The following is an 11,752-nucleotide window of genomic DNA, read 5'->3' on the forward strand; positions in this document are numbered from 1 at the left end:
GTACGAGGACGACGTCTGGATGGTGCGAGTATCGACCTGCGCCGCTGGGTTTAACCCACCTCCTGGGCTGGACAGCTCCGTCCGCTTCTCTGGGTGACTGAGCAGGACTGACCTGCTGGCCTGCACACCCACTTTTTAATGTGACACTGAGCAGAACAAAGGCGATCTGGAATCCGTACTAAACTATAAGAGCAGAGGTCGGGTCCGCCCCTTTATGAGGAGGTGTAGCTGGCAAGGCCTGGCCCTTTTTAAGAATATGGTTAGTCTCCCCCCTCCCCCACCCCTTGTAATCAGCCCAGTGGAACTGGGGTCTTCCAGGGCTGGACCCCCAGTCGTTTTGGCCTTTCCTACAGTCAGTGACCCTCACTGTGGTTCAGGAATCAGAACTGGGTAACAGTCCTCCCACTGCCAATCTCCCATCCTCTTCAATAGTGTGTGTACACGCTTGCAGGGCAAAGGTGTGTCAGGGCAAAAGGTGTGTCGAGGGCGGGAGGCCACCTCAGGATGAAGGATGCTTAGCAACATCTTGATATAAAAATAAAAGATAAGTCAGGAGTAGTGGCCCAAGCCTGGAATCCCAATAATCGGGAGGCTGAGGCAGGAGGATCGCCGAGAGATCAAGGCCATCCTGGGCTACATATTTCAAGGGAAGCCACTAAATATCGAGACGCTGTCTTGGGGGAAAAAAAATAAAACAGAAGATGAGAAATAGGGAGTTATTTAGAGGAGAACAGGATTGCAAAACTCAAAAGAGGGTTAGGAAAGAAGATACTGAATGAGAGACATGGAGAACAAGAGGGAGGAGCAAGCAGAGACTGCAGACCTGGATACAAGGCAACAAAATTAAGGGGGCAATCATCCCAGAGCAATCAGCACACACACCCCAAAACAGTGACTTCATGCCCAATTTCCACTGCAAGAAAAGATCCCGTGCTTAGGAGAGGGGCTGCAACAGCGTGGGTAAAGAGGCTCGCAGAACTGGAAAAGGAAGCGAGGAGGGGAAATGGAGTGGGCCACAGAGGGTGAGTGGAGGGAGGCGGACCGCTGGGACGGGGGTGGGAAGATGGGAGTACAAAGGGCAGCGGGATCAGAGCAGAGGACCGGAGGGTAAGGCGAGGAGAGATGGAGCCCTGAAGGAGAAAAAGAACAGAGGTAAACTTCGTGCTTGGAATATAGTAGTGATTGATAAATGGAAGGGCAAGAAGAGGGCTGAAGTTTAGCAGACTAAGCACAGATCTCGGCGTTAAGGAGAAAGGAAGAAATCAGAAAGGAACAAAGGAAACGGTGCAGTAAGGGGAGAGCTGGAATGAGGGGAAAAAATGTGCCGAGGCAGGAAGACAGCGGCAGCAGGGGGTCCATAGCCGTTTGTGCGGAAAGGATTTGGAGGAAAGAAAAAAAAGACAGATGCAGCTGGAGACGGAGGCCCAAGAGCCGAGCTCTGGCGGGGCGGGGCTAGTCACTGGACCCGGTGAGCGCAGGGAGGAGATGCCCGGGTCTCTGCGCGGCGATTGGTAGGGCCCGCCGCCCATCACCGCCCCCCACTTCCTGGCCGGCCCCGGAAGCAGCGGCCCCGGGGAGGGGTGGGGGAAATAGCGGCGGCCCCGGCCCTCTGAGAGAGCGCAGGAAGGGAGGGCGGGAGGGTGCGGGGGGCCGACCCCCGGCCGTGCCACCGCGATGGGCCCAGCCTCCCACTCCCACCGCCCCTCCACCGGCCGGGGCTAGGACGCCCCCCGGTCCTGTCGCCCCCCTGGCACCGACACCCCGACAGAGAGAGACAGAGACACAGCCAGCCGCCTCCACCGCTGCCGCAGCCTGGCTGGGGAGGGGGCCGGCCCCCCAGGCCCCCCGCCCCTCTGAGGTGTGGGCGGGAAAGGGATGGGAGCGGGGGGAGGGGGCACTGTTCGGGGTCGGGGCTGGGGGCCCGGGCGGGGGCTGCTGGGCAGAGGAGAGGCGGGGAGCACGGAGGAGCCGCGCAGGCGGGCAGAGCTGCAAACTCTGCCTACTGGGCCCGGGGTGTGGACGAGGAGGCTGGGAGAGGGATTCCCTGCAGGGTACCCAGTTCCTTTACCTTCCCTTTGGCTCTACGGGACTTTGGGGTGGGGGGTGAGAAGGCCAGAAGAGTGCCTCTTAGAAATGCCCTCGGGCACCCCTGTGTCTCCTAGGCACAGACCCTCGAATTTCTCGTGACCTTCGACCAGACCCTCACTGACCGACGCCTCCATACCTTGGGGGTGGGGGTCTGTGTCTCCATACTGACTCCCGGTGCTTGCCATGGGTTTATGCCTTGTGTGCCACTAGCTTGTCCATGTGTTACCCAAAGACTGCAGAAAAATGATTTTTCCCCCTCAGAATTGCCCACCCTCATATCTTGTGTCCTATCACACATGTAGTGTTGAGGTGTTCGAGGACCGCATGTATTTTTTTTTATTGTATCTATTATATGGTTTCATGTTTTCTATATTTGCATGATGATGTTAGCACCTAAAGCTTACATGTCCCATTTGGTTTGGGTTCACATACAGTGTGGCTGTTTGCAGTTGGGCTCACACATAGTGGACCAGCGTGTACACAGTACTCAGTGTGGGGATGGGATCGGTCTGTTTTCCTAGTTAGGGTCTCACTGCATGTGTATGCACAGGAAGCTTCGCAGAAAGCACTTCTGAGACATATCCATAGTGTGTGTGCTCCTGATCACACCTACCATTTGATCCATACTTTCATTGGATGTTTCTGTCTGGGTCAGGTCACTTAATATCACCAATTAGAGAAGGTTACCTGATCTCAGGCCCCCAGTGCCCATCCTCGGGGGCCTTACCTCAATGAGCCCTGGCCTGCCTTTGCAAGTGACCTGTCTCCTCTGGCTGTGCTTAGCTGGGTCTGAGAGCCTCTGCTTGTCAGAGCATTTGCTGGCCCTGCGTGAGCCCTGTGACACCGTACCCCAACCTTTGCACTGTTGGTGGCCCATGTTTGATGCTGGCAGCATCTTCCCCTGGTGGCACCTTGTTCCCTTTCTCTTCTAATATGACCTCTTCGTGATTGTCCCTCTGCCTCACCTGTGGCCACTGTTTTCAGGATAGGCTGAGTGTGTGCTGTCTTTCTTAGTGACTTTTCTTTGCATGGTTAGTGTTCTTCAAGAGGGAAGAATCACTGTCATTAATAATGGCTGTGGGTGTGTACATAGCCTTCTACTCTGTTCAGGCAATGTTTATTGAGCACCTGATCTACCTTCTGGAAGTAGAGGAAAGATAGAATCTCTGTCCCCGAGTTGCATAAACTTGGCCTCCTGGAGGAGGGTGTCAGTGAGTGCACACACCTCGTGGGCGGGATCCTTGTCTGTACTTCTGAAGCCTGAGTTTGGGCCACAGGCACCTGGAGAACTTGCTGAGCAACAGACTCCTTGGGCCAGCGCCCAGAATTTGTGATTGAGTATATGGCTGTGAGGTCCAAGAATTTTGTATTTCTACATCCTGAGAGCCACTAATGAAGACAAAAATTGTAATGAAAACACAGGCCTGCTGGGTTATGTGTGATAAGAGGAAAGACACTAGCAGCGTCACCGCCCAGGAGAGGAGTGCATCCAGGGCGCAGGAGCGTGAAGGGCCACTGTGCACCTGAGGAACTAAAGGCAATCAGCTTTACCAGAACAAGAAGAGAAGTGGTTGGAGATGTAAGCCGGTTTGCTGGTCAAAAGGCCTTGAGAGGAGACAGGGAATGCTCAGATGTACGATAAAGTACCTAACCTCGGGGAAGAGGACCAGAGGGAAAGCAGTCGGAGCCAACAGCAGCTGGGGCAGAAAGCCCCAGCACCTGTGGCCCCACTGCTGCACCGCCTTTTCCTTCACCTTTCAGCTCTCACAGGCCTTTGGCCCAGCAGGAAATAACACCCTGATAGATCACCAGTGTCTGCTGTGACCCTGTACCCAGAAGTGGAGGAGGGAGGCAGAACCTGGAAAGCAGGTTGGGACAGCATGCCCCCACCTCTTCTTTAAGGCGCTTCCTTTCTGGAGCTAGTGGTGTGATATTCCTTTCCTTTCCTGCCTCCACTTCCTCCTAGGACGAGGCCGTACCCTGCCTGCCTGCATACGTGGCCACTGTATGACCGGGGAGGGTGGTGGGGTTGACTGGCAGAAATAGGACTGCAGTGGGCAGGGGGTTACCTGAGCACGCAAAAAGCTGCCTTGGGAAGGGAGGTCTTTTTCTAGGTATGTGTTTATATTCCATTGATAAATTGTGTGTGTGTGTGCCCCTGTATCAGTCTTTGCATTGCTATGTGTGTGTCTCTGCCTTAACAATATGAGCTTTATTCTTTTTTTTTTTTTTTATCTTTTTCCCTTTTATCCGTACCGGGGATCGAATTCACAACCGCCTACTTGCAAGGCAGGTGCTTATGCCGCTGAGCTAAATCCCCAGCCCCATGAGCTTTATTCTTAGGGCTTGTCCTTCGGGGGTTTGTGTCACCGCCAGTAATGTATAGTATGCCTGCATTTGTACACACATAGGTGACAGCATCCAGGAGGGCTTAGGAGCCCAGGCTTCTTAGGTCTAATCTAGAAACAGCTGCAACTTCAGGCAAATTCCTTAATCTGAGTGTATCCTGTAAAACGTTAAATACTCATAATGCTTTTAATAGATTATTGTGTGGATCATACGTAAGGGTTTAACATGGAGCTAGAGAGTCCAGCAGAGAGCTGGAACAGAATGTGAGCCACATTTATCATTTTTTTTTTTTTTTTTTTTTTTTTTTTTTTTTTTGTCTTTTTCATTTTTATCGGTACCAGGGATCGAACTCACGACTGCCTGCTTGCAAGGCAGGCGCTTATGCCGCTGAGCTAAATCCCCAGCCCCCACATTTATCATTTTTAATCTTATCATAGCTACACAGAGAAAGGGGAAAAAGAAGCAATGAAATTAATCTTAATAATATACTTTATGGAGCCGGGCGTGGTGGCTCACGCCTGTAATCCCAGCACTCAGGAGCCTGAGGCAAGAGGCTGTTGCAAGTTCGAGAGCAGCCTAGGGTACAAAGTGAGCTCAAGGCCAGCCTGAACTGCATAGAGAGACCCTGTCTCAAAAAGACCAAAAAAAATAATAATAGTAATATACTTTATGGAACCAAATATATCCAAAAGAAATCAATATAACAGACTGCTGGGGGATATTTTATGGTTTTGTTTCTTATCCGATTTTTTTTTTTTTTTTCTTTTTGAGACAGCGTCTCACTATGCAGTTCAGGCTGGCCTTGAGCTTACTTTGTAGCCCAGGCTGGTCCCAACTAAAAACAGTTCTCCTGCCTCAGCCTCCCCCAGAGCTGAGATTATAGGCATGCACCTCCACACCCAGCTTCGTCTTAAAAACCAGTGTGTTTTACATATCCTGCATATCTCGATGTGGTCTGGCACCTGTGGCTAATAGCCAGGGTCTTGAGACCCTTTGCAACTGCAATGTTTACCGTCTTCTCATATGGTGTTACTGTCACGTACCTGCAAGCCACATGTATTCGGCTTCTCTCACCTCTCTGTGCGGGGAGCCCCTGGGAAGGTGCTGGCAGGAACCATCCTAAGCCCCCCACCCCACCAGGCTGTGCTGTCCTTTGCCCCTGCTGCAGGTGGCCAGGATGGAGCTGTGGCCCGGGGCATGGACAGTGCTGCTGCTGCTGCTGCTGCTCCTGCTGCCCACGCTGTGGTTCTGCGCTCCCAGTGCCAAGTACTTCTTCAAGATGGCCTTTTACAACGGCTGGATCCTCTTCCTGGCTGTGCTTGCCATCCCCGTGTGCGCTGTACGGGGACGCAACGTGGAGAACATGAAGTGAGGGTCGGGGGTGTGGGTGGTGAGGGTGCCTTGGGCTGGGGAGGGTGTGGTGGAATGAGCCCTGGGACCAGAGGCCTGTGGAAATGGCCCCGAGACAGCAGGGCATGGTGAGCAGGGGCCTTCGGGCAGCATCTGTAGACCCCCTGGGCCCCTGGTTGTGCTCCCACAGGATTCTGCGTCTCATGCTGCTGCACCTCAAATACCTGTACGGGATCCGAGTGGAGGTGCGGGGGACTCACCACTTCCCCGCCTCGCAGCCCTACGTGGTGGTCTCCAACCACCAAAGCTCCCTCGACCTGCTCGGTGAGACCCCACCTCGGGCCACTTGATGCTGCCTGACACCCTTCTCCCTGGCTGCTCCTCGGGAGACCTGCCTCTGCTTGGCAGGGTACCTGTACCTTCAGTCACCCCTGCTCTTACCGGAGGCTCTTTCAATCCAGTGGCCTCCCTCTACCTTCAGCTCCTGCTAGTGTGGGCTAGGGCCTTGTGGGACACCCTGCCTGCCATGACCCCATGCCCCACTCTAATCTTTGCCCCACCTCCGCCTCTGCCCAAGGGATGATGGAGGTCCTGCCAGGCCGCTGCGTGCCCATTGCCAAGCGCGAGCTGCTGTGGGCAGGCTCCGCCGGGCTGGCCTGCTGGCTGGCCGGAGTCATCTTCATCGACCGGAAGCGCACAGGGGATGCCATCAGCGTTATGTCTGAGGTGGCCCAGACCCTGCTCACTCAGGACGTAAGTCACCCGGGAGGCGGGGGGGCAGGGAGCAGAGCTGCCGTAGATCAGCCCATCTACGGCCTCCACGAGTGTGCCTCTGTCCCCTTCTTCCCCCAGGTGAGAGTCTGGGTGTTTCCCGAAGGGACGAGAAACCACAATGGCTCCATGCTGCCCTTCAAGCGTGGTGCCTTCCACCTCGCAGTGCAGGCCCAGGTGACTGCGGCTTCCCTTCTGCCACCCTGCCCAGGCCTGCCATCCTTCCTCTTCCACGGTCTCGGGAAACGCTAGGCTGAGCCACTTTCTCTCCCCTGCAGGTTCCCATCGTGCCCATAGTCATGTCCTCGTACCGAGACTTCTACTGCAAGAAAGAGCGCCGCTTTACCTCGGGTGAGGGCTGAGAGCACGGGTAGGCTGGGGGCCTAGAAAAGCCGAGGTGGGCCCCCCTGTGAGGCAGGGGGTCATTGGGGAGACCTCTGTAAGATTGTCCAGTCTGATCCTACATCAGGCACTAGGTACTTCCTAAGCCCTGGTGTACCTGCGAGGTAGGTAGGACTTGGTCTCTCTAGGAGGGGCTATCAGAGTCTCCCAGGAGACGTACATCCCGTGGGCAGAGCTGACACAAGTGACACTCCACTGGACCCAGGAGGGGCACCTGGGCTGGGGCTCGGGGAAGCTGCGGGCAGGCAGGCTCAGAGCACAGGAGCCACTTGCTGGCACAAGGGTGATGACCCAGGGCCGGGTGAGAGGCCAGGAGACAGCCATGTTGGTGCCTCTCATCGCACAGGGCGGTGTCAGGTGCGGGTGCTGCCCCCGGTGCCCACAGAAGGGCTGACCCCAGACGACGTCCCTGCGCTGGCTGACGGAGTCCGGCACTCCATGCTCACCGTCTTCCAGGACATCTCCAGCGACAGCCGGGGAGGTGGTGACTGTCTGAAGACGCCTGGGGTGGCGGGCGAGGCCCGGCTCTGAGCTTGGCACCCATCTGTCCTGCCCCCTCATACCCATCACCTCCTTCCTCCATCCCTGCCCGCCTTTCCTCTCCTCTTTCCATCTTTGACCTCTGATGTGAACGTGGACACAGCAGCACTCCTGTCCTCCCTGCCACCCATGGATTCCTGCCCTGCCACAGTCTCCACTCTGCCCCTCGCCTCCCCCTCCTCCCAAGTGCTCCTGGGCACAAGGTGGGAGCATCCATCTCCCCACCCAGGGGGACTCTCCCTCTATGCTCCACCTTGGCCAATGGACTCATCAGTTCTGTGAAACAATCTACCCTTTTCCCTAAGTCCCTGGAGGAGGAGGACGCTTAGCCCTGGGGTTGGAAGCTGACACCTGGAGCCCACATCCTGGGCCGTCCCTCCACCCTGGGAAACCTGTGCCCTGGGGGAATCTGTGTGGGCACCTCTGCACTCCCTGCTGGTGGAGCCCCACCTGCCAGGTTCTTCGGACTCAAAGGTCTCATCCCTGCCTTTGCCCTGACGCCCAGGATCAAACACTTGCTGGGCTGCCAGTTGGGTCACCAAGTTCCTGCTTCCTCCGTCCCATAGTACAGTTCTTCAGTGGTCCAGACCTGCCCAGCCCCAGCACCATCCTAAGCAGACCATGGGGGAGGAGGCAGACTTAGGTGCTGTGCTCACCGCTCCCTGGGGCGCCTTGGGGAAGGAACTGGACTGGCTGGAGGAGAGAGGAGGGACATTTAATTTATTTCTTTGTTTCGAGGCTCCCCCCTCTCGGAGCCAGTTTTGATTTCCCCGAGGTGGCAACAGCCACTGCCTGCCTCCTGATGCAGACCTGTTCCCGGGACTCGGGAGGTGGGCTGGGAGCAGGAGAGGGTGGGGCCAGTTTTGCGTGGTTGATTTTTATTAATTATCTGGATAACAGCAAGCAAGCAAGAATAAAGAGAGAAATGTGGGTGTCTTCTCACTATGTTTGCCCCAACGCTGAAGTAGCAGGCCTGGCCCAGACAGCCTACCCGGGGCTGTGCGGTGGGTTCCTTGGTCCAACAGCCGTATCCACTGTGCCAGTTGGGCAATCCCAGATCATTCAGGCCGGTCCCTAAATTCCTGCGGGGGGGGTCTATGGAGGCTTCTCACCGACGGCGGAGGCTGTTGTCCTCGCAGGAGCCTGGTCGGGAGGGAGACAGGCAGCCCCCACCTCAGCTCAAGGCGGCAGGGCTCAAGGTCCCGGCAGATGAGGATAGTTAGGGGAGTACTGAGCCGCTAGGAGAGGCCGCAGGGAGCCCGGCAGCTGCCGGGGTTTGGAGCGGGGGGTGCAGCAGGACTCACAGGCGCCCAGCCTCTCCTCTAGCAGCAGCATCTGGTCGCTGAGAGAGTCGATCCTGTCGCCGCGGCCCCACAGCTCGGCCACCTTCTCAGGCTGCAGCTCTTCGGGCGGCACGGGCAGCACCGCGCGGACCCAGGCCCCAGCCTGGGCTGCCCACTGCGAAGGCAGGAGAACCTCGGTGTGGACACAGAACGCGACCCAGCCCTCCCTCCAGGCTTGGCTCTGGCCTCCGCTCACCTGCTCCAGCCGCTGCAGGCGCCCTCGCAGCTCGCCGAGCTCCCACCTCAGGCCGCGCTCCTCCTCTGCTCCCTCCTCCGCTTCCCGGACTACGGCAACAGCGCAGCGGAGAAAGTGACCCCTGCCCCGCGCTGCCGGCTGGGCCCGAGGCCTCCCGGGCCTGGCCTACACTCACCTGCCACGCTGAGTACGCTGGCGCTGGTGGGGCGCCCTGGGGGGCCCTCGGTGCACGTGAGCCCATCGGGGCCCAGCACCTGGCCGCGCGGGCAGCTGCAGGTGAAGCTGCCTGCCGTGTTGAGGCACCGGTGCGAGCACCGGGAGACCCCGGCCCTGCACTCATCCAAGTCTGATCACAGGAAAGAGGAGGACAGGGGTAGGTGAGGGCGGGGTGGGGCGGGGCGGGGTGTGGCGCACGGGGTACTGGCCACCTGCCCGCACCTGGTACCTGCCCCGAACTCACCCACGTGGCAGTGCTTCCCGCCCCAGCCTGGGGCGCACTCGCACTGCTCAGGGGCCACGCAGACGCCTCCGTTCCGGCAGGGCTTAGCGCAGATGGCTGCAGGGGGTGGTTTGCAGACGGTCCGGACCTAACCCACCACGGCCCCCCCCCTCCGGCGCCCCCAGGTGCAGACCTGGCCTCACCTTCACAAGTGAGCGCCCCCGGATGCCGTTTCCTCCAGCCCTGGCAGCACATGGCGTGGGTCTGCTGCACCTCCCGCCGCACCTCCCGCCAGGCCACGCGGTACGTGGTCCTAGGAGGCAGCACCCATTGCGTTTAGGGCCCAGCGCAGGTTCTGGCGCGGGTCTCTGGGGGTCCCGGTTCCCTGCCTTCACCTGTAGGTGCTGCAGAGGCGCCTCCCGGGGCACAGGGTCAGGTAGGGCTTGTACACCGGCTGGCTGTAGGACTCGTTGTAGCGGAGCGGGACCACCAGCGTCTGCTTGGAGCAGACGCCCGGGCTGTGCCATACGGGAAGAGGTAGGAGACCCCGAATGGGCCAGACCTTTGGAAGCCAAGGGTCCCCTTGCAAACAGGCGCCGAGGTCCACCATCAACTGCGCCTTGGTGAAGCCCGCCCCCAGCACCAGGCCACCCCACGGAGGTCACCTGTGCTCCAGGGCTCCATTCATGGCAACCTCTCCGGACAGCAGCAGCAGCAGGAGTGACAGTCCCCTCAAGAGAGCCTGCATCTCGGCCCAGGACCCCATGATTCCCCGAGACTTGCCACACTGTGGGCCACAGGACCACAGAGATTAAAGGATGCCCCTCCCCCCTGCTGTGCACCTCTGGCCCAGCGCTTCCCAGAACCCACTGCTGGGGCTTCTGCCACAGGAGTGGGGATGGTCTTACACCTGTGTGCCCATTTAACCAGCCTGTCCAGCACTCTGCAGGCTCGCACCCCGGCACGCCCCTCCACTGCCAGGCCTCTGCTCAGCTTGAAGGAGAACGCACATGTCTAAAGCCTCTCCGCCAGGCTCAACAGGTCAGTCTTTATATCAAAGCACTGGACAGAGCCCCAAAGCACTCGGACCGCCTCACCAAGTACTGCCCGCCTTTGCATCTTTTATTAGTTATTTAGAGACAGGGTCTCACTATGTAGGCCTGGCTGTGACATTAAACTCAGTTGATCCTTTTGCCTCAGCCTCCTGAGGGCTGGGGATCACTTACACTTGAAACACCTTTCTACTGCCCTTTCACACCCACACTGCCGCATGCACCTCTGCTCAGAGGACCCCCCCCCCAGCCTACACACCCGCAAGGCTCTGAGTCACCCTCCCTCCCAGCACTGAGATTTACCCCCACCTCCCTCTTTCCTTGCCTTTCCACCTAGCTCCCCTCTTTCCAGGGGAGTCTTAGAGCAGCCAGCCTCAGCAGCAGCAGCCCCGACTGCTGGGTGGGCCTGGCTGGGCAAGGGAGGAAGAGAGGGTGTGAGCCACTGGGAGCCCTCCCATTCCTGCCCCCTCCCACAAGCCTCCTCCTCAGCTCCAGCCTGGTGGGCTCAGTGGGGTCAAGCCCAGCCACCCTCACCCCCTCCAGCAAAGGGCTCTTAGGAGCATCTGCCCAGCTCTCAGAGACCTGATTCTGGACTCCACACATCCACAGGGGCTCCCAGCTCTGAACACCACCAGCACCCTGAAAATGCAGACTGTGGGCAGAGGCCAGGCTGGCAGAGATGCCAAGCAGGTCAGCATCTGGCTAAGCAGCGAGAGGATCTGCACAGAAGGCGGGGGGTGGCCCAAGGCACCAGGGGGAAAACTGCCCCCGTGGCTCGATGACATTTGTTAGGGCTCAGGGGGCACGGAATGGAGTCAGCCATCACTCCCCCGTGCCAGAGCAGACAGGGCCCCATTGTCTCCACCCAAATTCCTCCTTTCAAGGAAAAGGAGGCTCTTTGTACAGCCCCTCACTCCGCTCTGGCCTACAAAGGTCTAGAAGGGGCACAACAAATGCCCACCCTGACCCTCAGCCCCCTCGTCTAGCCTGGGGGTGGCAGGCGAATTCCACCATGATGCTGAGCCCCACATGGCAGGGCAGGGCCTCGGGTTCAGCCCCTAATCCTCCCGGGACAGGAAGAGAATTGTCTTCAGCAGGAAAGAACCCAGAGTCAGGAACCTGCACAGAATGGGCATTGAGAGGACGGAAACACTAAGGGGTCCCCACCCCAGGCCAGGCCCCAAGCTCCCACTCCCACCCACCTTGGGGAGCCAGGGATCCC

The 11,752-nt window shown here is 58.2% G+C and overlaps 2 protein-coding genes across 8 annotated transcripts; one reads left to right on the forward strand and one right to left on the reverse strand.

The window, feature by feature from the left end:
- The first annotated feature begins 1,133 nt into the window (after window positions 1–1,133).
- Agpat1 (1-acylglycerol-3-phosphate O-acyltransferase 1) lies at window positions 1,134–8,430 on the forward strand. 3 transcript variants are annotated; one of them, XM_013156737.3, is made up of 8 exons: window positions 1,704–1,858; window positions 3,850–3,957; window positions 5,606–5,805; window positions 5,978–6,111; window positions 6,365–6,540; window positions 6,640–6,735; window positions 6,837–6,909; window positions 7,307–8,430. In XM_013156737.3, the coding sequence occupies exons 3-8, from the start codon at window positions 5,615–5,617 to the stop codon at window positions 7,489–7,491; spliced, it is 855 nt and encodes a 284-aa protein (XP_013012191.2). In that variant the 5' UTR covers window positions 1,704–1,858; window positions 3,850–3,957; window positions 5,606–5,614; the 3' UTR covers window positions 7,492–8,430. The 3 variants fall into 3 exon arrangements, with proteins under 3 accessions (XP_063095206.1, XP_003473994.2, XP_013012191.2); XM_063239136.1 differs by lacking the exons at window positions 1,704–1,858; window positions 3,850–3,957 and adding an exon at window positions 1,134–1,152; XM_003473946.5 differs by lacking the exon at window positions 3,850–3,957 and having other exon boundaries at window positions 1,553–1,858.
- Window positions 8,362–11,629, reverse strand: Egfl8 (EGF like domain multiple 8). Of its 5 annotated transcripts, none has more exons than XM_063239133.1 (9): window positions 11,113–11,629; window positions 10,144–10,265; window positions 9,874–9,996; window positions 9,682–9,791; window positions 9,500–9,595; window positions 9,215–9,385; window positions 9,040–9,128; window positions 8,805–8,958; window positions 8,362–8,582 (listed from the first exon to the last, which is right to left on the reverse strand). In XM_063239133.1, coding segments are annotated over exons 1-9 (888 nt in total). In that variant the 5' UTR covers window positions 11,134–11,629; the 3' UTR covers window positions 8,362–8,580. The 5 variants fall into 5 exon arrangements, 3 of the variants coding, with proteins under 3 accessions (XP_063095203.1, XP_003473786.3, XP_013012184.2); XM_003473738.4 differs by having other exon boundaries at window positions 8,362–8,643; XM_013156730.3 differs by lacking the exon at window positions 8,362–8,582 and having other exon boundaries at window positions 8,650–8,958.
- Between the last annotated feature and the right edge of the window lie 123 nt (window positions 11,630–11,752).

This window comes from Cavia porcellus, unplaced genomic scaffold (genome assembly GCF_034190915.1).
Source record: "Cavia porcellus strain 051 isolate PalLab524CR breed Dunkin Hartley unplaced genomic scaffold, mCavPor4.1 scaffold_28, whole genome shotgun sequence".
Classification (NCBI taxonomy): Eukaryota; Metazoa; Chordata; class Mammalia; order Rodentia; family Caviidae; genus Cavia; species Cavia porcellus.

What these genes read in the sequence shown, in the direction of transcription:
- Egfl8 (XM_013156730.3), bottom strand. Translation starts at nt 11,133, where the DNA reads ATGTGTGGAGTCCAGAATCAG. An exon ending in TGTGTGGAGTCCAGAATCAG is followed by an intron (nt 10,266 to 11,112) that starts GTCTCTGAGAGC and finishes TGTGGCCCACAG; the next exon opens with TGTGGCAAGTCTCGGGGAAT. An exon ending in CGGGAAGCACTGCCACGTGG is followed by an intron (nt 9,386 to 9,499) that starts GTGAGTTCGGGG and finishes TCCTGTGATCAG; the next exon opens with ACTTGGATGAGTGCAGGGCC.
- Agpat1 (XM_063239136.1), top strand. Translation starts at nt 5,615, where the DNA reads ATGGAGCTGTGGCCCGGGGCATGGACAGTGCTGCTGCTGCTGCTGCTG. An exon ending in AGACCCTGCTCACTCAGGAC is followed by an intron (nt 6,541 to 6,639) that starts GTAAGTCACCCG and finishes TTCTTCCCCCAG; the next exon opens with GTGAGAGTCTGGGTGTTTCC. An exon ending in ACCTCGCAGTGCAGGCCCAG is followed by an intron (nt 6,736 to 6,836) that starts GTGACTGCGGCT and finishes TCTCCCCTGCAG; the next exon opens with GTTCCCATCGTGCCCATAGT.